General features: G+C 35.3%; 2 protein-coding genes and 1 long non-coding RNA gene across 9 annotated transcripts; 1 reads left to right on the forward strand and 2 right to left on the reverse strand.

Moving 5' to 3' along the window:
* Positions 1-1,988: 1,988 nt before the first annotated feature.
* LOC110706174 lies at positions 1,989-5,032 on the forward strand. Of its 4 annotated transcripts, none has more exons than XR_002508263.1 (3): positions 1,989-3,218; positions 3,354-3,534; positions 3,655-5,032. It is a non-coding gene; the product is annotated as an uncharacterized LOC110706174 (long non-coding RNA). The 4 variants fall into 4 exon arrangements; XR_002508261.1 differs by having other exon boundaries at positions 1,989-2,229; positions 2,419-3,534; XR_002508256.1 differs by having other exon boundaries at positions 1,989-2,229; positions 2,422-3,534.
* A 7,836-nt stretch (positions 5,033-12,868) lies between these two features.
* Positions 12,869-23,991, reverse strand: LOC110706198. 4 transcript variants are annotated; one of them, XR_002508266.1, is made up of 10 exons: positions 23,386-23,991; positions 18,153-18,186; positions 15,819-16,066; positions 15,090-15,706; positions 14,742-14,986; positions 14,179-14,386; positions 13,985-14,076; positions 13,772-13,888; positions 13,348-13,682; positions 12,869-13,252 (listed from the first exon to the last, which is right to left on the reverse strand). XR_002508266.1 is itself a non-coding variant. In XM_021884096.1 (7 exons), the coding sequence occupies exons 1-4, from the start codon at positions 15,229-15,231 to the stop codon at positions 14,054-14,056; spliced, it is 633 nt and encodes a 210-aa protein (XP_021739788.1). In that variant the 5' UTR covers positions 15,232-16,230; the 3' UTR covers positions 12,869-13,252; positions 13,348-13,682; positions 13,772-13,888; positions 13,985-14,053. The 4 variants fall into 4 exon arrangements, 1 of the variants encoding a protein (XP_021739788.1); XR_002508270.1 differs by having other exon boundaries at positions 13,348-13,677; positions 15,090-16,066; XR_002508265.1 differs by having other exon boundaries at positions 15,090-16,066.
* LOC110706188 lies at positions 18,193-20,862 on the reverse strand. Its single transcript, XM_021884088.1, has 2 exons — positions 19,406-20,862; positions 18,193-19,316 (listed from the first exon to the last, which is right to left on the reverse strand). Exons 1-2 carry the CDS (start codon positions 20,344-20,346, stop codon positions 18,722-18,724), a joined length of 1,536 nt encoding a protein of 511 aa, XP_021739780.1. The 5' UTR covers positions 20,347-20,862; the 3' UTR covers positions 18,193-18,721.
* Positions 23,992-25,402: the final 1,411 nt, after the last annotated feature.

Below are 25,402 nucleotides of genomic sequence, written 5' to 3' on the forward strand. Positions count from 1 at the left end.
TACACAAAAAACAAACAACACAATGTAAGCAATAATTAAACATTATTCATCACAAATAACCAACCAAAATCCAATTTCAAACATCAAAACCATCAAAATACACACTACTACTATTCATGCCCATGAATTAACTAAAATATGCAATTATATGGTATAATAAAGCAATTAAGAGTAAGAGTAGATGATTATACCATACAAGAAGCAAGTTAAAGCAATATTTAGCCACCAATTTTCATCCACACAAAAAACCCCAAATAAGCTTCAACAATGGAGGAGGGAGAATAGTGGTTGTTATGGGTGAAATGTAGTATGAATTTGTTAAAAATGGAAGAATTATAGGAGGACTTGATGAATTGTAATGGATATTTGGTAGAATTTGAGTGAAGATTTGATGAATGTGAGTAGAAATATGGTGCGGTTTTGATGAGGGTGAAGGGGTTTGTGTGCGTGAGAAAATGAGGGTGAAGGGGAAATGAGGGAAAAGAAAGAAGAAGAGATACGCACGGCTGGGGGTGCGTTGCCGCGCGACCTGGCAGCGCGCCCGCGCTAGTGTCGTGCGCGGCCTCGCACAGGCTAGGCGCGCCCGTGCTAGCTATTGCTCCTCTTGCCTTTCTCCTTCGTGCGTTCATGCGTGGGTACATCGATAACTATCATTCCGGGATTTTTGACCCCATCATAACGATCAGTTTCTAAATGTGAAAAATGTGGGTTCAACACCCCAAATAATAGTAGCACCACGATGAACTCACCAAGTTCCAATTTCTTTAAACTTAAGCACAAATTTCCTAACTTACCTTTCTAACAATTCTTACCCTTTTTACCTCAAAATTTCAATAAAATTGAACATAAAACACATCAAAAACCGCAAAACACCATTCCATTGCTCGTTCCTACTTGATGTAATCCAACTCCAAGAATTCAACCTATAAATCCAAAGTAAAAACAAGTGAAAGAAAAGAAAAGAAACTAAAAGAAAGAAATTTAAGAAAAATTTATATCAAAAGAAAAGGTTAGAAATCACCGGGTTGCCTCCCGGGAAGCGCTTGCTTAAGGTCCTTAGCTCGACCCTTACTCCAAATCACAGAGGGTCAATGAATACCACCTTGTCAAAGGTAGCAGATTGAACAACTTCTCCTTCATTTTTAAGCAATCTCTCATTGTTGCTTGACAAGACTTCACTAGCTTGCACATCAAAAACAATATTTTCATTTCTCATATTCAATCTCATTCTCTTCTTCTTCGAAGCTCTTGCTTTCTTCTTAATTTTGTTTCTTTTTATAGACGGTTTCTCACCATATACCTCCATGGAATCCTCCTCTTCCTCTCGAGGGTAGAGCTCAAACCAATGAGGAATGTCAATCTCCTCTTTGTTCATAGCCTTTGGAAGCTCCTTCTTATCTTCACTAACTTTCATGCAATCAAAACTCACAAGCACAAATATCATGAACATTGTTAGATGAAGAATTAATCACATACACATTATCAAAAGAACGAAGGGAATCATCACTCTTGATTCCTTTCACAAGGGATAAGGACTCATGCATTGGTTTTATCTCAAAACTCTCTTTCTTGTTACCAACTATGAAGGTAATTCGGCCTCCCTTAACACCAATCAAAGCTCCCAAAGTAGCTAAGAACGGTCTCCCTAAGATACTAGGAATGTGGTCATCTTCTTCTATTTCAAGCACAATGAAATCAACGAGAATTGTAAAAACACCTATCTTTAGGGGAACATCCTCAACTCTTCCCTTGGGAAACTTGATAGACCTATCGGCCAATTGCAAAGCCATGTTGGTAGGAAGAAGTTCTCCTAGCTTTAGCCACTACTACATTTTTTATCAAATGCAACGGTTAAAAATAGCTATTGCAACGGCTCGTTTTATTGTCGTTTCATTAGATAAGCCTAATACAACGGCATAAACTTTGTACATCAAAAGGTGGGGCTAACGCAACGGCTTCAAGAAGCCGTTGCATTAGGGGTGCTAATACAATGGCCTAAAAGGCTAATGCCACGGTAGTGATTTTGGAATTTTTAAATGCGCTTAAATTTAGATAATCCGCCCCTCTAATAAGAATTTTGTGAGTCACTAGTTGGAGCCCTTGGAGGACCTCTTTCATACATACCCACTCTCTCTCTTTCACACACACTCTATCTTTCCTCAATTGAGCGAGCTTTCCGATGAAGCGGCGTACTCTGGGCTTTCTTCCTTCCATTGAAGCTGGGTTGAGGTACTTATTATTATTAATCATCAAATATCAATTTGACAATCTAGGGTTTAACTATCTTTGATTTAATTGTCAATGTAAGCAATCTAGGGTTCTTTGGTGGATTTGAATTTCTATTAATTTGTTATTTACTCACTATTTATATCACCTGTTACTCCAATGGTCGTGGATCTTGTGTCCGACCGCCATCAGTAGACATTCGTCGCAATGGTACACCTCTCAATCTCTCTCTTTTCAATCATCGATTATAATTTAGTTTCGATTAATTTATTGTGTATGAATCTGATTTATTCGACATAAGTTTGGATTGATTTGTTTGATTTTTTGTTGCTTGAAATGTTAGTTATTGTGAAATTTGCATTTTAAAAACTCCAAACCACTACTATTTTTTGCGCTTTTTGTTTATTTGATCTGATGAGATGTCAATTTTTTCATTTTAATGCTGATTATTAGCTTAGTTTGTTGGCTTTTGAGGTTGAAATCAATTGTTATCTAGGGTTTATGAAACATTTTTTTAATCTATAAGTTTTGCTGGCTTTTGAGGTTCGTATTAATTGTTATCTAGGGTTTATGAAACATTTGTTTACAATCTGTAATCTTTTGTAGTGATTTTAGTTCAATATATTGGTATTGTTGCTGGCACACTCAAAGTTATCTAAATTTAGGCATTGAAAGATAACTTAAGCATATAAAATAAAATTGAGAATTTGCTTCATTTACTAGTATAAACAATGACTGAATTGAATGGTTAAAATATATATATTTAGACTATTAATCTTTCATACGGAGTGCATACTTCATGAAATGGAAGTTGGAATGATACGGCCAAGTAGATATACAGATTCCACTGTTAGCGTATATACATACCTCTCTTATTGTTGCTTCATCGTTGCTATTGATAAAGACAATCAAGCTATCTGTAACATATTGTAGGTGGTTATTGCAGTTATTTCATTTAGTGCAGCTTTTGGATTCTTGGTATATGGTGGAAGGTATTAATCGATTTTGGACCGTTTGAATGTGGTGAATTTTCAATCTATTTTGAAAACTGACTTGTTTATTTTCGTCCCATTAATATATGTACTGGTTGATAATCAATTTACAATTGTTGAAGCGATTTCCTATAGTTACTATAGGTCGTCAAAGAAGATCTGTGAAGTAATATTTTGAACCCACAGGGTTAGTCAGAAACCAACTGTGTGAAAATCGACTTCCATTTGAACTGGACAGTTTATGATGTCATGAAACAAAAGCTTCCTCTTTCCCCCAGACAGAAAGAACGTTCTCAGCTCTGACCTTCATTTTCAGGTGGGGCATCAGCAACTAAGCATTTTTTTTAATTGTGGTATTTATTGGTCTACGATGTGCGATGATTATGCTCAGCTTTTTCTTAGAAATTTTTTTACTTATGCTTGTTTATGTAAACAGGCCCAGAGAACCAAGAAGGTTGGTATTGTCGGGAAATACAGTGAGTATTTTCAATTCTATTTGAATGTAATCTTATTGTATTTCAATTTTGTTACATCGCATGAAGTAATTCTTAGATTATGAATAGAAGGAATGACATGATTTTGAATGGAAAAGACACTTACCACCCTGTGATTATTAAGCGAGTTTTCAGACTTGCTGCTGATTGTGGCCTCTATGCACGAAAGATTTATGGTGGTGCCAAGACAACTACATGTAGAAGCTCAAAGAAATGGGTTCCCCCACCCGATAAAACGATTAAACTCAACTGTGATGCCTCACTGAATCTTGAGGGGCGGGTGTGGCTTGGTGTTGTTGCAAGAGACTGGCAGGGGGAGGTGTTGTCCGCTTCTTCCAGGCGCACCAGCCCCATGTTGTGGCAGAAAGCAAAGCTGCTGCTATGGCAGTCAGAATAGCCAAACGCTTTGGCTTGAATGATGTTATTCTAGAAGCAGACTGTCAAGTCCTTATCTCCAGATTATCACAGGCCTCGGTTTACCTCACTGATCTTGATACTATTTTAAATAATATAGTCTTCTTGTGCTGATTTTAATTCTTTTTTGTGGTGCCATGTTAAGAGAGATGGGAATACTATTGCCCATAACTTAGCTCGTGTTTTGCCTTACGATTTTGAACAAGTTAAGGAAAACCTTTGTCCTTGTGAAGTTTTTCCTTATGTTTTGATGGATAAGTTATCTCCTTATGTTTTGACGGATAAGTTATCAATATAAGGCACCCATTACGGGTTTGAAAAAACAAGAGATTATGAATTATGACAATAATATGATTGATTTAGGTTGTTTAGTGCTGATTATGTTCATAGAAATCATTCTTGATGACTGCATATAATAATCTTTGTTTAGAACAGATTTGTATATGATAAGAGATGGGTAATTTGAATTTCAATACATGTGGTATCAGCCATCAGGATTTTTTATTTTGTTTTGTTGTTATGTTGGGTTAGTAGATTGAAAGTGTATGTATGGGTGTATCTCAATTGATGCTTATTGTTGCATTGTTTAGGTACCTGTTATGGTGCTAGTCTGCATAAGCAGATTAAGAAGATGGAAGTAAGTCAGCACAACAAGTACTTCCGCGAGTTTTGAATGTGAGGAAGAAAGGAGAACAACCCCGAGCCTAGAAAGCAGAATGCCTGAATTGATCATATCACAGCAAGACTTAATAAGACACGACACAAAAATATTTAATTTTGATACTCATTTCATGGTTTAATTAGTGACATACTGTATAATTTTGTAATTTTCCCTAAGGGTAACAAACTAACAATGTACAAGTCTACAACTTATATTAATAAAGTTTGGATTTGATTATTATTATTGTTGTTGTTGTTGTTATTATTATTTCTTTTTTTCTTATTTAAAATTATTATAATTATTGTTATAGCCGTTGCGTTAGCACTTTATTGCCATCGCATTAGCTAAATATAGCTACTCCAACGGCCATAAGGGTGCCGTGGCATTAGATGTTTAGCTATTGCAACAACTATAAGCTTGCCGTTGTGTTACGTAACTTTACCGTTGCATTGGACCTACTGCAGCGCCAGCAGATGCTACGGTACATGGCCGTTGCAATAGGCCTAATGCCATGGATTTTAATGCCTAATGCAACGGATTTGAGGGTTGCAATAGGTTAAAAATGTAGTAGTGAGCTTATTGATGACCGAGAAGGGCATTATGCTCACACTAGCACCCAAATCACATAAAGCATTCTCAAACAACCTACTCTTGATTTTGCAAGGATTGGAGAAATTACCCGAATCTTTCATCTTCTAGGGGAGGTCATTATGAATCAAAGCACTACAACACTCACCAAGCTTTAACGAACCTATCTCATTACAATCTCTCTTGCCACTCAAGATATCCTTAAGGAACTTGGAATATCTAGGCATTTATGTCATGGCTTCAGTAAGAGGGATAGAAAGATGGACCTCCTTCAACATTTCAAGAAATCTCTCAAATTGTTCATCTAGTTTGTTCCTCATAAACTTTTGGGGACATGGAAGGTCGAGTTTTCTCACTTCCTCTTGCTTTTTCTCATCACTCTTCTTTTTCTCATGGCTCTCTTCTTTGCTCACATCTCTTGACACATCTTCCTCTCTTTGATCACTTGAAACACTCTTCTTCTTGTCCTCCTCACAATCCCTAGAAACTCTCTCTTCAAGAACTCTTCCATTCCTTGTGGTGATGGAATAAATGGGTTTCTTTGAATCAACTCCTTGAGAAGGAAATGAAGAAGGACTAGCACAATCTTTCAAAGTGTTTGCTACTTGGGTGATTTGTGTCTCAAGCATTTTGTTATGTGTCATGATCTCATTAAATTTCTTATCGCTCACCGCCATATAGGTGTTCAACATTTTTGTTTGATTTTCAATTATCTCCTCCAAATTGGACTTGGACGATTGAGAATAGGAATTTTATCCAACACCTTGAGGCTTTGGACCAAATCCGGGTGACGGTCCCCTTTGATTGTTTTGAAAATTTTCCCTATTTTGATTGTTCCAATTTCCTAGATTTTGATTGTTGCCAAAATTTTTGCTTTGGCCACCAAAGCCTTGAGATTGGCTTTGATTTCCATAACCTTGGCCTTTATTTTGATTTCCATAACCTTGGTTATTATAATTGCCTCGGAAATTTTGGTTTCCTTGGTTCCTATAATTACCATTGTTATAGTTATCACATCCACCTTGTTGGTTAGAATTTCTATTTCCAAAGTTTCTTAGTCCATCAAACCTTTGAACATTGTTATTGTTTGAGACAAAATTAACATGTTCACATTCACTACTCTAACCATCATCAAGATTTTCAAACCCATTTGAACAAGTAGAAGCATCATGGTCATAAGACCCACAATTATCACAAAACAAACATCCATTGGGCATATTGTTAGAAGTAGAAAGAGGAGTAGAGTTAGAAGATGTACCTCTTCCTTTAATGTGGGAGGGATGACCTTGTACATTGGAAGTTTCACTCTCAAGCTTGGCCTTGATTGTTGTCATCTCCTTCCCCAAACTTGCAATTTGAGAGGATAGATTGTTGGTGGCATTAAGATGATCAACCGAGTAAACCGTTGATCCATTCTTTCTTGAAAACTCTTTTTCTCCTTCTTGCCAATCCATGTAATGGGGCACCAAATCTTCTATAATGTCCACAACCTCTTCTTCGGTTATGTTCATGATTGGGCCTCCGGCTCCCGCGTCTAGACACGATTTGCCTTGAGGACTCAACCCTCCATAGAAAATTTGAATGATTTTATAGGTTGGGATGCCATGATGGGGACATTCTCTTGGATACTCCTTATACCTTTTCCAAGCTTCATACAAGCTCTCACTAGGTTTTTGCTTGAAACTTTGGATCAAAGCCCTTGCCACCGCCGTTTCCTTTTGGGGGTAGAACCTAGACAAGAATTCCTTGGTAACTTCATCCCATGTTCTAAGAGAATTTGGCTTGACCTATTTGTCTAACCATTCCAAAGCTCAAACTATGAGAGAGAAGGGGAACAACTTAAGCCGAATAAACTCTTGAGAAACACCATTCTCTTTGATAGTATTGCAATACTTCTCAAACTCTTTGAGATGGTTTAGCGGACTCTCAATCTTAGCCCCACTAAATTGTCTTCTTTCAATCAAAGTGATCATGGCCGGTCTTATCTTAAAATCATTTTCCGGTGTTTTTGGCAAAGCAATCCCACTTTCAAACCTATATGCACCAGGAGTTCCCAACTTCTTCAAAGCAACTCTTGGATTTTCTCCCATGCTTACTTGATCCTCTTCTTCTCCTTCTTGGTGAATTTCTTCTCTTGGAGAGCTTGGACTCACAAAACGATTAGCAACCCTTATCCTTGTTATTGTTCTCTCGATTTCCGGATCAAATGGCACTAAAGTCCTACCTCTTATCCTACGCATACCAAAACTCAAAGCAAATATCAATAGTACGGCTACAAATGTAGCCTAAAGAGAAAAATGTTTTTGTATTTTTGAGATTAAGGTGAAATAGACTCAACAAAAATAGCAATCATCTATGCCATTCCCCGGCAACGACACCATTTTTTACCCTAAGCGAGACTAGCGTTGAAAACTAATCTACCCTTGGTCAAAATAAAATTTATTATCTCTCAACACACCCCTACACAAAGCATAGAGTAAGTCGAGGGTCAAACCACTAGGAATGGGAAATGAATGATAAAGTCAAATCTAAGCTATTTCAAGCAATAAAGTAAGGTGTGTGTAATCAAAACAATCAAATGAAATCAAATTTAACAAGCACTAGGGTTAGAATACGCATGTACTCGGAATGGACATAGCTAATTGGGATTGGAGATGACTAAGTCAAGTGTTGTGAGGGAAAATCAACTAAGCAATCAAAAGAGTAGGGTAGGCTAATCTCCTAAAATTCAAGCTAGCGCCAACTACAAGAGACTTAAACTAGGAACTTTGCAAACCAACTCAATCGACAAAAGAAAGCCACATATCAATTTTCTGTATCAATGCAAGCTTATAATGTATTATAGTGTAACAAATCAAAGTTAGCTACACTTCAATTAATCACACACATGCACTTAATCAATCAACCAATTTAATCTAAACATCAACTCCGTCAATTTCCTCCAATTAGCATCAATCCATCACTCATACATGTTTCACCATTCCCCTATCAAGAGAACTACTCACAATTCATTGAAATTAAGATCAAAACTAAGCTAATCAACAATTTCATCATCATCATATCAATAGAACTAATTCAATCACAGATTCAATTCAAACTTGAACAATTAACAAAACAATTGAAATGATAAGCTAAAAATTGCATTAAAGTAGAAGAAATCCTTACAAACTTGCTTCAATTTAATGGAGGAAATGCTAGAATTAACAATCTTCAATCATCAATCATCAATGACCAATCAAGAACTTCTCTATCTACAATCTAGAGTTTCTCTCTCTAAAATTCTAATCCTAATTTCTGAAAAATTGAACTCTAATGATTCTCTAATTATCCTCTAATTCTCCTCCTAAAAAAAGAAAGAAAATCTATATATAGTAAAACTAACTAAGAGAAGTTAGTTAGATCGTCCCCAAATAAACCCATACAGGCTCGACCAACCATAAGCGAGAGCGCGACCACTCAAAACTGGGTACGGAACAGGGACCAAGACAGGCGCGCCCGCGCCACCAGGCCGCGCGGCCGTGCCATGGTCGCGCGCGCCCGCGTTTGGGAGCAGGGGAGCCCTCTTCCCTATCATTCCGATGCTCCTCGTGGGTTCCACTTAATGCTCTTGATAAACACAAAACCTTTTAGTTTCTAATCTCCATGTTTGCGGGTTCAAGACTAGAAATCATGCCCCCACAGCTTGAATGCACAGCTCAAGGACTTTAGGAACTTGCACTTCTCCATGCTTTAGCTTCAAATAGAGACCACTAGGCATCCTAATCAATGCCAAACTTGGGAGGAGGCCTCTAGAAACTTGGATAACGACCTTAACCTGAAAAATAAAGGAAAACAAGCAAATAAAAGAGAAAATAACAAAATAAACCAAGAAATGCATAAAGAAAGAAATCCAACTTAGAAAATGAAAAATAAAATAAATAAAGAGTAAAATAAAGGAAAAGCTATGTAAAAGAGCTATAGAATAGCATGAAATTCATCCTAAAAAGAACCAAATGAGTACCATAAATGACACTCATCAGCTTCCCATACCTCCAGCAGGCAAAAAGAGCGAGTGATGATAAGGCACAAGACAAGAGGCGGGCTTAAACGACAAGATTTCGTAACATCTTTATTCCTTTATTTCCTAATTCCTCCTTTCCCCAATAAGTCTAGCATAGACACCTTTTATTTTCCGTAAAATTTATTTTGTAGGCTTTTTCTTTTTTGCTTTTTATAAAATGAGCATTTATTTCCTTGCATATGATCATTGAAAAAAAAATGTCGAGCTAAGCACAAGGTATACTAATGATTTGAGGCACCCCTTGTAGCCTATCACATCACCTTTCAACTTTCAAATATACAATCATTTCCTGATAAACCACTTTGAGCCTCGTCTAATGATAGACCTTTATTTTTTTAACCCACATCTACCTATCCTTGGGAAGGGATGGTGTGCAACTTATGCAAATACAAAAGCTTAAGTGATTTTGCCTATATCTAAAAAAATATATTCAAAATAAGCAAAAAAAAAAAAATTAAAGTGTGCATAAGGGCAAGTGTTCTAATGTCTTTGATATCAGTGGCGGATCTTGAAACCTTTTCTTTCGAGGGCCAATAATTTCTAGTGATTAACTTTAAGCAATTAAGCATACATTTGTTAGTGACTAATTTATTTATTATCAAAGCATTACAATTCACAAATCATAAGTATAAATTAGAAGTTAAAAACAACTTGTCAATTGATAGATTAAGGGCATGTTCACTTCAGTTTAATTTCAGCTCCAATTAGTTTAATTCATTTCAACTCCTAATTTTCTTCTCTCATAAAATATTCATTTCAACTCTATATAGTTCAGTTTAGTTTAGTTCACCTCTAATTATTTCAGCAAATGTGAACAGAACCTAAGTAGAGAAATAAAGAACGACATACCCTAAGGCATAACGTGCTCTATAATATTAACCGAATAATTTATTTACCTTGCCTAAAAATCAATTTGTTTTTTTAATGCTCGCTCAAACTAATCAATACTCTGTATAATGTACTCCCTCCGTCCCTTTTTTACATTCCTACTTTCCTTTTTGGGTATTTCAAAATTACATTCCTATAATAGACCACATGATCGGGATAGCCCACACTTAAAAAAAAAAAAAAAGCAAAAAAAAAAAAATAAAAAATAATAAAGAGCAAAAAAAATAAACAAAAGAATGAATGTTAAAAAGGGAGGAAACCTCAAGCATAAAAATATAAAGATTTCAAAAATAAGGTTGCACACCTTGGGGCTTATCTAAGGTCTTAAGCCTTTATCCCCTTCTTCTTCAAACTTTAGCGTACGTGCCTCTACTTCAATGAAAGTTAGCCCCTACTCCTTCTCCTCCTGAATCCTCGTTGGTCTTTCGTTCGTTGTGTGCAACCGCCACACCAATCATTTGGGGGAAGGCAAGACACTGTGATTTGGTTGTTCGAAAGAGATTATCTGAAAACGTCCCTCGCCGAGGACATCGAGCGAAGAGCTCTGGCCAACTCTCCCTTCACTTTACCTGCGGCAACAACAAAGGTAGAGTTTGGCACAGGTCAAAGGGGAAAGGAAAAGGGGAGTTCCAAACTCGCACAAGGCCTTTCATTTAAGTAGGCCAGTAGGCCAAAGAAGAGAGGAGGCGGCGGGAGCTTCTGTGTATGCTGCTGGTTTAAGCTTGCCACGTTACAACCCTTAAAAGACCTCTTTGTGGTATACACACACTTGTGTGAGATTCAGCTAGAGCTACGTTCGGCTTGATCCCTAACGGATACGTAGGCAGCCTCACATTGAGGTGCAGCCGTAATAAAAATGCATTCATTCACATTCATATTTATTTCATGCATGATCATATCATGGGATCTCCAATGCTCATCCCTATCCATTTAGAGCTAGACTTGGGGGCTTGATCCCTACCTTATTAGCTTACCTAGCCTAAGAGTCACCACTATTTTACTCTTTTTAAAATATTTTTCCACACACTTAGCCTTTGCAGCCTAGCTTTAGTGTCACTTTCACACACATCAAAGATACATAGACAAATAATCCTCCCCTAAGGAACCTTTTTTCATGAAATCTTGACACAACATTGAACTACGCTTTGTCATATCATAATCATCATTGCATCACAAATATAAATTACCCAAACACTTTCATTATCGAGTCAACAATTGAGATAGCCTAGGATGTTATAATCCTTGCACCATGAGAAACAACATCAATGCATACATTTGAATAAGCTCGTTCAACATGCACCTCAAACACTTACTTCGATTCTTTTTTGTGTCTTTCTTTGGGGAGAAAGTCGGTACCCTCCATAAGAATGACGGAAAATTTTTGCTTTTCTACATTTTGAGTCATGCACATCACAGTACAAAGCACACACTAGTCATGCACATTGATTCATGTCTGTCATATCACATCGAGTTGAGTCTACACACACATGTCAATCACCTTGAGTCAACCTCAAGTCAAAGCAATCATAATGTCAAGCACAACAAACCTTAGGTCAACCTTAAGGAAAACATGAGTAAAGTCTTGTAGTCCAAAAAAATATATGCAGGTGCACTAAGTCCCAGACTGACAAGTGATCTTTACAAAGATCTAAGACAGAAAACGCAAATTTTCAAAGACATGCAAAGCTATCACTTCCAAGGCGAGGAGATGAGAAAATTTGAACAAGACAGCTTAGGGTGTAGTGGTCTTTGACAACATTCCCGAGGATGCAAAAGTCATCACCCTATTTGAGAAGCACTAGTACAAAACTAACCTTAAGTAACACCCAAAAAATGTTACATAATGTGGTAAAAGTGTTATTATAGACAATAGGTAACACTTTAGTGGGTGATACTTCCGCCCATGTTCCCTAAGGTCTTATGTAACACTTTGGGTAACATATGGTAACACTTTTAAAAGTGTTACTTTAAACCCACTTATGTAACACTTTTTTATATTATTAGTATCATTTTTAAAGTGTTACCTTTTATTTCTCAAGTAACACTTTCTCATCTTCAGTAACATTTTTCGATCATATAGGAACACTTTATTCAACATTACGTATCATTTTTTCGAACAAACGTATCACCTAATTGATTATTAGGTAACATTTTTCAATCATCTTGTGACATATTGTAGCACTTTATTCGACATTATGTATCACTTTTTGCAAACTACTGTAACACCTTAATAATTAATAGGTAACATTTATTATTATTATTATTATTATTATTATTATTATTATTATTATTATTATTATTATTATTATTATTATTATTATTACATGTTCAACATCAACGATAGTGAAATTAACATATACGATAAACAATTATTTGAATTTATATAATTTCATAGTTTCTTCACAAAAATCTATAAACACCAATTTTTTGTTTGGCTAAGTTATGTAATAAAAAAATTAATAAGTCAGCTTCGGCCTTGAAATTAGACCACCAAATTCTACCCACTTTTTTGTTTCACAAAAAAAAAAAAAAAAAAAAAAAAAAAAAAAAAAAAAAAAAAAAAAAAAAAAAGCAATAGTAACTTCAGCAGGAGCACAGCAGCAGATATCATAAGCAGCACCTAGAAGGAATTAGAGCAGCACCAAAGCTGCAAATAGCGGTAGCAACAGACAGCGATAGTAGTAGCAGACATCGGGCAGAAAACAACAACATGCATCAGCAACAATGGGCAGAAAACAACAGCATGCATCAGCAACAACGAGCAGAAAACTGCAGCAGAAAGCAGTAACAGCTAGCATAAAATAGGCATCTTGACAGCATAAAGCGGTAACAGGCAGAGAGCAAAAACTGTAGAGAGCGGAACATTTATGCAATCAGCAGCATGCATCTTGACTTGCTAGTCTAAGCCTTCATCTTCAACAATTTCATCCTATGTATTTGTAAAAGCAACATATATCAGATAACCAGAACAAAAAATAATAATCCTATTGAATGCTTTCTAAAAGTGAATATATTAACCATTACCTCATTTTTTTGTTGTTCAGAGTCTAAATTTGGAACTTGATTTCTATGCTCTAGATTGGATGACACATTTTCAACTGTTCGAGTCAAAGTATCCACCACTTTAGGATCAATTTGCTTGAGCGTCTTCATTAATTCTACTACTGTTTCTTTCACAATTTCGTCTTTATAGGGCTTTAGGAACTCATCGGGAATTATTGGTTTGTTGCTTTTTCCCCTTATTGAACATATCCCTGGTTGCTTTTTTTTAAGGCCAAAGTTATTTGGCTAATTCATTACTTCAAAGTATGCAACATCTCCATCAATTTCACTTTGCATTTGGACTTCCTCCATCTTGTCTTATAATTGGAAATATAACAAATAAATAACTAGCTAATTTCACACAAATAATCATATTCCAAAAAAAAGTGGAGACAAGGAGACTTACAATGTTACTTTGAGTGGGCTCGTAAGAAGTTTTGTATTGTTTGTCTGCTTTCCTTTTACGACTTTCTTTGTACACGTGTGCTAAGGATGGTGGCTTCTTTTCAACATCTAGTTGTTGCTAGAATTAAAAATACATCAAAATAAGAATTCAATAAAGATTGTTAAATGATCATAGTGAGAACGATAAGAAAGAAATAACTGAATACAAATATACCAATTTATGTTGTTTCCTCGCGAAAGTCAAGGACCCATAGTGTGCCTATCTATTTGATCTTTACTTATTTCACTTTTCTTTTTGCTGTCTTCCTACATGCATGCATAGCACACAGTTCATAGCTTAAAATCTTTTATTTTAGAGGGTAGTAGGCAATTGTAATACATATAATGGAAACAAACAATAAATTTTACCTGAACTTGTTCCAAATTCATTCCAAAATTCTAGCAACTCTTTGAAATGCGCTTCTGGAATTGTAATAGGTGGATCTGCCAACCTATCACCATTATTGTCATATGGAGTAAAGTTTCTTGCCTTTACACTACATTTATATTTACGCCAGATCCTTCCCACGGATGACACTACACTGCCCTTACCTTCTTCAGGGATAATGAATTTCTTCTGTATTATGCAAAATATTAAACAAGAAAATTAGGGAGTGCCAAAAGAAGCGCATCTTAACCAAGAACACTACATTATGCTTTTTATCATAATCTATTTCGAATTGTACTTGTATCAGAATGTATCAGAATTGTGTGGTAAAATATTTTTATATCAGAAATTTTTTGCTATGCAGGGTGCTGGATGTGTGATAAAAAATTACAAGGGGGATCTAGTTAAGATAGCTACTTGGCAGAGGCCTACTTGTTTGTTTTTGTGAAGGTCAGGTCTTTTAATTTGCAAGTAGGTTAAATTTGTGGCAGCTATATAAAGACACAAAATACTAGCAGTTGAATACATAATAAAAGGTACATACCTTCACATAATTCCAAATTTCATCCTTGTCTTTAACATGATGCCAATTAATCTTGTTCAACGGCGCTAGAGAAGCATTACGAGCTAATGTCCCTAAGAATCTTGTAAATGTATCTACGGTCTTATCGTCAGGACCAATAGGCTTTCCCATTTCATTAAGAACAATAAGCTTACGCTCTTCTAATGTCCATTCATGAACATCCTTACACATAGTAGGTCCTCTGGTATGCTTCTTTTTTGGAAGTACTACATCAAAATTAACTGAACAAAGTCATTAAAATTAAAATCATGTATTGCTCTTAACATATCTATCTTAAAATATTTAGAGCAGAATGTTAGTGATAATTACCTATTTGTTCACTTTCATGCTCATGATTCATTAATGGTTCAGCTTGCATTCCTAGCTCCTCGGGGGTAAGAGTATTAAAATCCTCACTATACTTATCTTCTTCATCTGCATATTGTTCCAAATTGCGTTCATTTGAACACATATGATTCTCGTAATCTTCCTGTAAGTTAGGTTCAATTCTTTGTGGTTGTGAAAAATTCTTGCGAACCCCTTAAAAGGACCTGTGAACTAGTCCTGTTAACAGGTTGTAGTTATCGTTGTAATAAATCAGTTTGTTTTGCTCTTTTCTCTTTTTCTATCAATTTTGTTTTCATTTGCCTGAAAGCACCGAGTGAACCAGGAGCAACCACTGTCTTACTCTGTGCTATCATAGCTTGGACACCCTTCCCAAGCTCAACCTCTTTCTCTTGCTAACTATGGGACGATAGATTTTTCTGTGCATTAGACTTGCCTAATTGGACTTTTCTTTGCGTTGAATCTGTCCCTTGCAACCCTTGCCCTACTTGTTGTTTTTCGGTGTTTTGATGACGTATCTTAACAAGATTAGCCATTGGTACTGAAGAGACACTTGTTGTGTCTTTAATGTTTGTGGGAATCTTCCCTCTCAATGCCACATCCTGCAATAAAGTATTTGACAAAAACATTAAAAGTATTCCATGACTTTTTATCAATTCTGATTCACATAATGAAGTTGTCAGGGAAAAAAAAAACTCCTTTTTCGAATGAGACCTCAAGTTTACACTGTTTTTCCTTATCTGATTTTCATCCTCTTCACTTCAGTGGTTCAATTCACCCTCTTCATTAGGTGTGTACTCGTCAGTACCTTTAGTCACCTTCTTACTTTTTTATGTTTGTTTCGATCCCTTCATAGATTGTTTCAGCTGATAAGCCATGGACATAACCCCCAAATCCTTCATTCTGCTTTTGTTTTGTTCTATCCTTGCTTGTCTAGCTTTCTCATAATCTGCCATCGCTTCCTACAGAAAAACTCATTCCAAAAACATCAGATTAGTCTTGCAGTGATTAGTCCTTGAAACATAAAGACGAGGGAATGGATGAGTGTACTTGCAGTGATAATTCATGGAAATATGTATGTATTGCTGGCATTTGGTTTGATACAAATAGCATTCAAAACTCTGCCATTCCAGATTAGGTTTATAGTTTCTCTATTCATTTCAATATTGACAATAAAAAAACAAATGTGGATTCAGGCTTTTATGACACTAAGCCACTCTGAATTTTACACACGCACACAAAGACACAAGCATTCTGAATTTAAGCTCTGACTACATATCTGATTTTCAGTTCTGAGCTTCAAATCTGAAATTTTGATCTGAATTTAGGTCTGAATTAAGTTATGAAATTCAAAACTGATTTCAGTTCTGAATTTCAAATTTGATTTTCAGTTATGAGCTTCAAATCTGAAATTCTGATCTGAATTCAGGTCTAAATTAAGTTATGAAATTCAAAACTGATTTCAGTTCTGAATTTTAGATCTGATTTTCAGTTCTGAGCTTCAAATCTGAAATTCTGATCTGAATTCAGGTCTGAATTAAGTTATGAAATTCAAACCTGATTTCAGTTCTGAATTTCAGATCTGATTTCAGTTCTGAAATTTAGGTCTGATTTCAGTTATGAATTTCAGATCTGATTTCAGTTCTGAAATTAGTTCTGAATTTCAGATATAAGTTAGATTACTACATTATTCAGTGATTTCAGTTATGAATTTCAGATCTAGCTCGGTACAGTAGATCAGTTTAGTATCTTTAGATCACAGAAAGGGGTTCATATTCACGAGGGGAAAAAAATTGAAAAATCGAAAAACTGGAAAAAGGTTCATAGTCAGAAATAAAGGCCACGCAAAACGACCACTTAAGCCTTCCTAACTTTAGAAGTCATGCAAAATAGTTCCATATATTTGATACTATTTACATAGATAAGATAGCAACAAAAGCTCATGTAAGGGTAACAAAAAATCATAAATGAGCAAGAAGCTCCCAAAATGGATAAAAATGCAAGCATGGTACCCTGATTTCTGGAATATATTTAGCAGCCAAGAAATGATAAGCAAGTTAGTTCTTATATGTCTAAGAATGGTTTTTCCATTTTAGTTAAGTGTCACATTGCATTAGGCTAATAGGATTGTGTAAGAAACTGCAAGCGTGGTACCCTGATGACAAAAGATGCATAGGATTAATACAAATATCTGAAGTTGAGAACAGATCTAAAGTTGTTATTGTGTTCATCTTGACTGATCAAAGCATTTACCTATTGATATATTATGGTTACAAAAGTATACATATGAAGCGGAAACAACAAAAAGGATTCTCAAGCAAAACATGAAAAAATGTGTTCATTTGGCCAATGTCTCCAGAAGCAATTCATTCAATCTGTATCAACATATTCTACATTTTCCAACCAATTAGAACTTAATAAATGAAAAATGCATCTACCTACAGCAATCCACCTAAAATTTACAAGTTTGGACATCATTTACGCAATTCACAAAAAAGCAACCAATATTTCATTAACATATGTAGACCTGACCCTCACAATTATCGGAGATGAGCAGAAGATTAGGACTGATCAGATCTCAGCTAGGAAGGTTGAAAGATAAGATCAGTCTATGAAGGTTGAACAGGTCAGATCTCAGCTAGGAAGGTTGAAAGATAAGATCAGTCTATAAATATGATGTTTTGCTTGCAAAACCATTCTAAGGGACACCTTTCTTAGCAGGTGGCCCCGTGGGTGTCTGGTACTCATAGTTCATCTTCTACAAATTAAATTCTGACTGTTTTCCAAAAATAAAACTTGAGTCACATTTACTAGTACCATTAACAGTGTAATTCATCAATTTACTTTACCCCCTTCATGGGAGCACCTTTAGTAGCTAGAACTCAAACAGCCACAACTAAAGTTGTTATTTTGAAGTCCCAGACATAGTTTGGACACATAACCAGTTTAATCACACTCATCGACTACAACAACCAGAGTAAAGTCAATCAACAAAATATTAGGGAAGCAGCCAAAAAAAAAGAGAGAGACAGGACAAAGAAAGAGCACCTGATTGGAAGTTTGAGCACCTTAGCACACCTGACTGCACATAAAACAAAGTCTAGATTAATTTACATATTCTGAGTAGAAAGAACATTTCAACAGTTGGCTAAATGTAATTTGGGTCTTGGTGAAAATAAGAATGACCCTTTGAATATTAAATTGTCACTATAATATCAAACCTTGAATCAAATCAACTAGCAACATAGAGGTACTCTGTTTCACAACACTTTATTTAACCACTGACTTAAAAACAAAAAAAATAACACAAGAAGTTAAGATAGAAAAATAAAACACTACAATGATATTTTGTGAAATCCACAAAATAGGTTTAAATCTATTATAATAATAATTCTAATTAAATTCTCTAGACATTTCACTTTGATGGTTCCATCCAATCCCAATATGTGTCATCTATATCGGAACTTTCTTCTCGATTATCATCCATAATTTCATTGTTCACATGAACCTCAACTCTGTCATAAGCAGCTTCTCTGCACCAATTATGATGTTCAACATGACCTGTAGCAGAAATTACATCCTCCGCGGGTTCACGAAGTTCACTCATAAACGTTTGTTCAGATTGCCCCTCGACATAAAAAAAAGTCTCTTGGAAAATTTTGGTTCACATAGTACCAATCTTCTTCAAGGTCGTCTTGAGTATAGAACACTTGATGCACTTGTGATGCCAAGACAAAAGGATCATCTTTAGAGCACAGTTTCTTGAAGTTAACACGAGTGAGTCCATAATCGTCTACTTCCATATGGAACCAATCACACTTGAATAACACAACACTGAAAGCACTCCAATAATCTATCTCTATTATAGACCTTATAATCCCATAGTATGTGACATCACCAAGAACGAGATTGTGATCCTTGCTACTCGCGAAGCTTGGAGTCAAAGCTGTCAAAGAGACTCCACTATTTTGCGTTTTACACTTTTCATCATGATCTCTTATGTAGAACTTATATCCATTACAAAAATATCCGGTGTAGCTCCGTGCAACACTAGAAGGACCTTTGGATAGCCACTTGATATGATCTGGGACATAATTCACCTCGACCTTTCCTCTAAACCAAACCATGAATTCATTGCTATGCTCTTGTGCCTCTTTCCACCTTCTTTTTTGTCTATCTTTAGACTTCTTCTTTACAAACTCTTCATGTTCCCTTCATAGTATTAAACAACCATATAAGTAAGATAATAAAACAAAAGAAATTCAAACACAACGGAAAAAGATAAATGAAAAATTACTCACTTGATGTAATTCTCAACTAGGTCATCTTCACAATTAAACAACACATAACGATGTGTTAGAGTCATTGTGTTTGAATCAAGAGTGTATGACTTCCCTTTCTTCTTCCCTTTCTTTTTCCTCCCAAGAGGAAAACCTGCCTTAGGGAACAAAGGTGATTCTTCATCAATTTCATTACTTTTCTCTTGACTTTTGCTAAACCACTTAGATTGCTTCTTTACACTTGCATTTAAATACCTAGAGCAGAATATCAAGCACTCTTCAGCCAAATAACCTTCAGCTATAGAAGCCTCCGAGCGACATCGATTTTTAACATATGATTTTAACTTTCCAAGGTACCTTTCTATAGGGTACATCCACCAATCACAAACTGGTCCACCACGCTTTATTTCATCAATTAAATGAATCGGTAAGTGGACTATTATGTCAAAAAAAGATGGTGGAAATATTCTTTCTAGTTCACAAAGAGTCTCAACAATTTGTGCTTGAAGGCGATCCAAATATTTTGGATTGATGACTCTCTTGCATATTTCTCTAAAAAAGCCGGTCAATCTCATAAGAGGTAAAGCAACATGCTTTGGTAAAGTTTTTCTAATAGCTGACGAAAGCAAGTGTTGCATTATTATATGAGCATCATGACTCTTGTACCCTGATATTTTCCCCTCCTTCACTTGCACACCCGTTGCAATATTTGATGCACAACCTTGGGGCAGCTTTGCCTTCTTCAAAACACTACAAAATATGCTTTTCTCTTCCTTCGTCATTGAGAATGATGCTTTGGGCAGCAAAACATACCGCCCGTCACCTGCATCTATAGGGTATAGTTGTTCCCTTATACCCATTTCTTGCATATCTAATCTAGCCTTATGATGATCTTTTGATTTTCCAGGTATGTCTAATAAAGTCTCTAGCACATTATCACATACGTTTTTTTCAATGTGCATGACATCCAAATGATGACGACACCCACAATCTTTCGAATAAGGCAAAGTGTGGAAGACGGAGGACTTTCTCCATGAACAATCTACATATTTCTTCTTTGGTTGTAACTTTCCAAATTTGTTTTCCCAATTTTCCAACAAGCTTAAATTTGATACCTTGTTAAAGGATCTGGAGATGTCCTCTCTTCCTTTTCCCCGTTAAAAGACTCCATATCATACCGCCAAGGATGATTTTCATCTAACCATCGACGATGAGCCCAATAGTAGGATTTATTGCTATTATTCAAGTGAATATGATCAGTCTCGTAGTGACAATAGGGGCATGCAAACTTCCCTTTGGTGCTCCAACCAGATAGCATAGCATAACATAACCTGGAAAGTCGCTGGTCGTTGATTGTAAAGCTGCACGCATCTTAAATGTTTGACGCTTTTGCGCATCATATGTGTCCAACCCATACTCCCACAAATCTTTAAGTTCTTGAACCAATGGTTGAAGGTAGAGATCAATGTCATGTCCAGGAGAGGAAGGCCCAGGAATAAGGAGAGATAACATTAAGAATTCTGGTTTCATACACAACCGTGGTGGTAAGTTGTAATTAATTATAACAACAGGCCATGTACTATGTTGTGTGCTTACCACCATGGTTGTGTATGAAACCATGGTGGTAAGCACACAACATAGTACATTTGGTCAAATATGGGTACTTTTGCTCAAATCTGGGTACTTTTGGTCAAATTTTTTCCACGCCTCATCGTCGGCAGAATGCCTCAATAACTCATCTTTCTTTCATTCTTCATCATGCCACCTCATTCGCCTTGCTGTTTCTGAACACATGTACAAACTTTGAAGCCTTGGTTTAAGAGGAAAATGCCAAAGAACTTTTGCGGGGATTTGATGCACTTTCTTAGATGGCTGATTAGTAATATCTTCTTGATTTTCAGTCTGTGTTTCTTTCCACCTTGGAGCATGACAAACATGACAAGACGTGGCAGCTTCGTGCTCCTTCCAATATAGCATACAATCATTACGACATGCATTAATCTTGTCATAATGAAGACCTAGATCTTTTATCAATTTCCTTGCTTCATTAAAAGAGTTAGGCAAATTGGATGCATTCGGTAACACTTCTCGAAAAAAGCTCCAAAAAATCAGAAATTGCTACATTAGTTAACCCATGAGTACACTTCAAAAGGTAAAAAAGAATAAGAAATGATAGCTTTGAAAACTTTTTGCACCCAGGATATAGCTCTTGTTTTCCATCTTCAACTAACTTATAAAACTTCTTAGCCTCATCATTTGGCTCATCTCCAACCCCTTCACACCTTTCTGCCACATCTCTATGAACATCATATATCAGACGTTCAATATCATCATGCATGTCTTCAACATCCCTTTCATTATTTGATGTTGATTACAAGCCCTTTTCATAACAATGCCATCCTGGCTCGATCCCGTTTGCAATCAAATGATTGAAAATTGTCTCTCTATGATGCCAAAAGCGATGATAGCACACCTTACACGGGCAAGAAATTTGATCTCTAATTGCTTGTGTTGAAAACTCTTTATCTAAATAATCCTCTACACCTTTCTCATACTCGTGACTAGATTGTAAGAAGTTGGTCTAACTACTCACTTTGTCTCCTTTATAAAAATTTATACATAATTAAATTTAAAGATTTAAAATATTAGCATATAATTTAACATGTTCAAAAGGAATGACATTATCCATAGAAACAAACGCCCATATATTCAACCTCATATAATAATAATAGAAATGAAACAAGTAAAAAAAAAAAAAAAATAATGTTCAATTCATTTGGTTTAACTTATTAGGACTTGTTTAGACAAATTCAATTCAAATAAGTTAAATTTAAACAAAGTCAGTTACTGCTGCTTCACACTTCAATTTACGTTGATCCCTATATAAAAGCACTGACCATTAGCAAACCTCCAAACGCAATGACACAATCCTACAGGATATTTGATTTACAAATGTTAACACCTTATTCTAAGATCCCCATCCCCTAGACTCCAAACCTTTTTGGGTGAAAAATTCTCCCTGTTCATCAAGTGAAAACCTTTTCTGTTAAAATATTTAACTAATAACAAGTGAAGCCAAACAAATTGACCATAAAAGTAGAGTCTAGAGGACAATAGAAAAATGAAAGTGAAAAACCACAAGTGAAAAGCTTGCAAATCAGGGAAATTGCCCAGACACTTTACAACTAATTTCTCTAATGCAATGCAAAACCTGCCAAATTTACTTCAAGATTTGTGAAAGATCAAAGTCTCATCTACAAAAAGCATATAGAATGCTAAAATCTAACAGCTAAGAATAATAAATCAGAGCCTTAATTCTAAAAGGATGTGGTCAGATCCATAAACTATGATGTCCTGAAACTTATCAAATTCTAGATTATCTGACAGTGCATTTCACATTGTAACATGGTGTAAAATTTGAAGAAGTTAGTAACTTTTTTTAATTCAAACCAGCTAAGGGTACATATTGTATCATTGAAACTATGTTCTAATCCTCGTTATCTTATTGGATACTTAAGCAAATCATCAAAAAATAATTTAAACAAATCATCTGAATTGAAGATTAATTGTTTGAGGAAAAAATAAAAGGATTATCCAAGCCTCTGAAATTGCAATGGAATTCACGAATACCTCAATAAGTAGAACCCAAACACAGAATAACACTCAAATAATCACATCTTCAAAATTCAGTATATCAGTTCAAAGTGTCTTCAATCAAATACACTATTTAACAAGCTCTGCACAATTTGCATGTAATCTCTCTAAACCTATGTTAATGAATAAATGCTTAATTCCTACAATTATACTAATACAGAGTAAACGCTTAATTGATTCCTACCCGATTAAATTATTTCAGAGTTCAATTTTTTTTTTTTTAAAAATACAGGCTTGATTTCTTAGATTCTTGAAATTAATGAATAAGCATTTTATAGATTCTTGAAATATGATGAATAAATAAACAAAAAAAAAATTAAAAACCACTCTCGTAAATCAGATAATACCTTAAATTGGAGCACGATTTTGATGATACCCACAGCTTCAAGGAAACGACTGATTTCCCTGATGTAATTGCGCTACACGATCAAGGATTCAATTGATTTTTCTGATGAAATTGCGCTGTGAAGAGGATATTAGTGTAAACCGGGTGTATTCAATTGATTTTTCTGATGAAACTAGGTTAGAGAATTTCGTTCCTCCTGTGAAGAGGATGAAATACAACTTTTGATTTTGTTTAATTTGGCGGTTTCAGAATAAATTTTGCCCCAAATTTTTTTTTTTTAATTTCCTTTGGTGCTAATAGTATTAACCTAACTTTTATTTTATTTTTTATTTGGAAAGATAGTATTAACCTAGCTAGATGAATGAAATTGTTTCCCGCAAAAAAAAAAAAATGAATGAAATTGTTAAACTTATGTTTCAAAAAAAAAATTGTTAAACTTAGGAATTAACACTACCTTTTTTTAATTGAAATTTTAATCTAAATTATTTTTATCCCAAAAACTCAAGGTAACACCTGTTAATGTTCACAAACTTACAAAAATCGGGTGTACAATAATTATTGTACATCATATCCACTATAAAAATAGACTAAATTGATCAAAAGTTACCCCTGAAATAAATAAAAGTTACCCTAATATGCATAAAAGTAATCCAATACAAAAAAAATTATTAGTAAAGAATCACATTTTAATTTAAATGACTAAAAATCAATTATTATTAGTGATTGAATGTAATTAAATTACCATTATAAAACTTTTCTTATTGTCTATTTATATAAAAATTGTATTATATTTAAAGTTACCCAAAAAAAGGCAAAAAGTTACCCTAAAATTAGTTAAAAGTTACCTTTATACTGCTCGATGTACAGTAATATTAGTGTAAACCGGGTGTATACAAAAGTTTTTTGTTAATATTACCACAAAATGTTACTTATTATGAAAGTGTTACTTTGTAATGTTACTTATGTTAAAAGTGTTACATTGAGTGTTACATCCTAAAAAAGTGTTACCAAAGTGTTACTTATAAATCTAGTAATCTTCTCTAACAAAAAGTGTTACCAAGACGTGATACATAAAGTCAATTATGTACTAGTGAAGATAGCTCTAGGCAACGCGATCTTGGACGGCGCTCCCCAAGATGTGGAGGTTGTCTAATGAAACAACTTTGATTCAACAAAAATTGATTATGTCCTAAGGCACTGATAAGCCTTATTATCATGGGTTGAGAGAAGCATTTTAGGGTGTGTTTTGATGCTTTATATGTACTTTTGTTAGCTTTTGTGAGTTTTGGGCTGTGATCTCACTTATGTGCAAAAGGCGGGATTTATGAGTATAAGTGAGTGAGTGAGCTCGGGAACCAATGAAGAGTTATGTAAGAAGGATGGACCTTGGCTCGTGATTTGAGAGTTGTGATGGAGCATGGAAGAGCAAGGAAGAAAGCTTGAGGAAAAGGTGAAGCAAAGCAAGAAGAAGAAGCAAGGAAAGAAGGCAAAAACAGCAGGAACCGCTGCCAGGGCCGCTGGCAGCTGGCCAGAGCCGCTGGCAGCGGGTATACCAGAGTGAGGGGCTGCCAGAGCAGCTGCCAGCGGGTCCAGAGCAGCTGGCAGCGGCTCTGGCAGAAATTCGGGCTGTTTTGGTTAATTTTCAGCAATTTGGCTTTGTTTTGGCTCGTGTTTTGAATATTATTTTATTATTATTATTGTGTTATGTTATTAAAATATAGAAACATATAAATAGCTTAGTTTTAATTAAGTTTTAAGGGAGAAAAGGAGAATTAAGTTTTGAGAAAAAAAAGCTTTCTAGGGTTTTCTTGGAATTTTCAGAATTCTTTGTTTTGGAATTAGAATCCATGGAAGCTTAATCTTCCGGATACTTGGTTAAAGATTGAAGCTTTTAGCTACGAATTGTGAGATCTTTCTTCTCTTAATATCTATTGAATATATATTGTTCCTTGAATTAATTTCATGATTTGCTTTAATCAATTGCTAGGTTAGAATTATTGGATTCGCTTGCATCTAAT

Source organism: Chenopodium quinoa, unplaced genomic scaffold (assembly GCF_001683475.1).
Source record: "Chenopodium quinoa cultivar QQ74 unplaced genomic scaffold, ASM168347v1, whole genome shotgun sequence".
NCBI classification, from domain to species: domain Eukaryota; kingdom Viridiplantae; phylum Streptophyta; class Magnoliopsida; order Caryophyllales; family Amaranthaceae; genus Chenopodium; species Chenopodium quinoa.

What these genes read in the sequence shown, in the direction of transcription:
- LOC110706198 (XM_021884096.1), bottom strand. Translation starts at nt 15,231, where the DNA reads ATGTGTTCAAATGAACGCAATTTGGAACAATATGCAGATGAAGAAGAT. An exon ending in GCATGAAAGTGAACAAATAG is followed by an intron (nt 15,002 to 15,089) that starts GTAATTATCACT and finishes GACTTTGTTCAG; the next exon opens with TTAATTTTGATGTAGTACTT. An exon ending in TGAATTTGGAACAAGTTCAG is followed by an intron (nt 14,077 to 14,178) that starts GTAAAATTTATT and finishes GCATGCATGTAG; the next exon opens with GAAGACAGCAAAAAGAAAAG.
- LOC110706188 (XM_021884088.1), bottom strand. Translation starts at nt 20,346, where the DNA reads ATGCACATTGAAAAAAACGTATGTGATAATGTGCTAGAGACTTTATTA. An exon ending in CTAGTTGAGAATTACATCAA is followed by an intron (nt 19,317 to 19,405) that starts GTGAGTAATTTT and finishes AATACTATGAAG; the next exon opens with GGAACATGAAGAGTTTGTAA.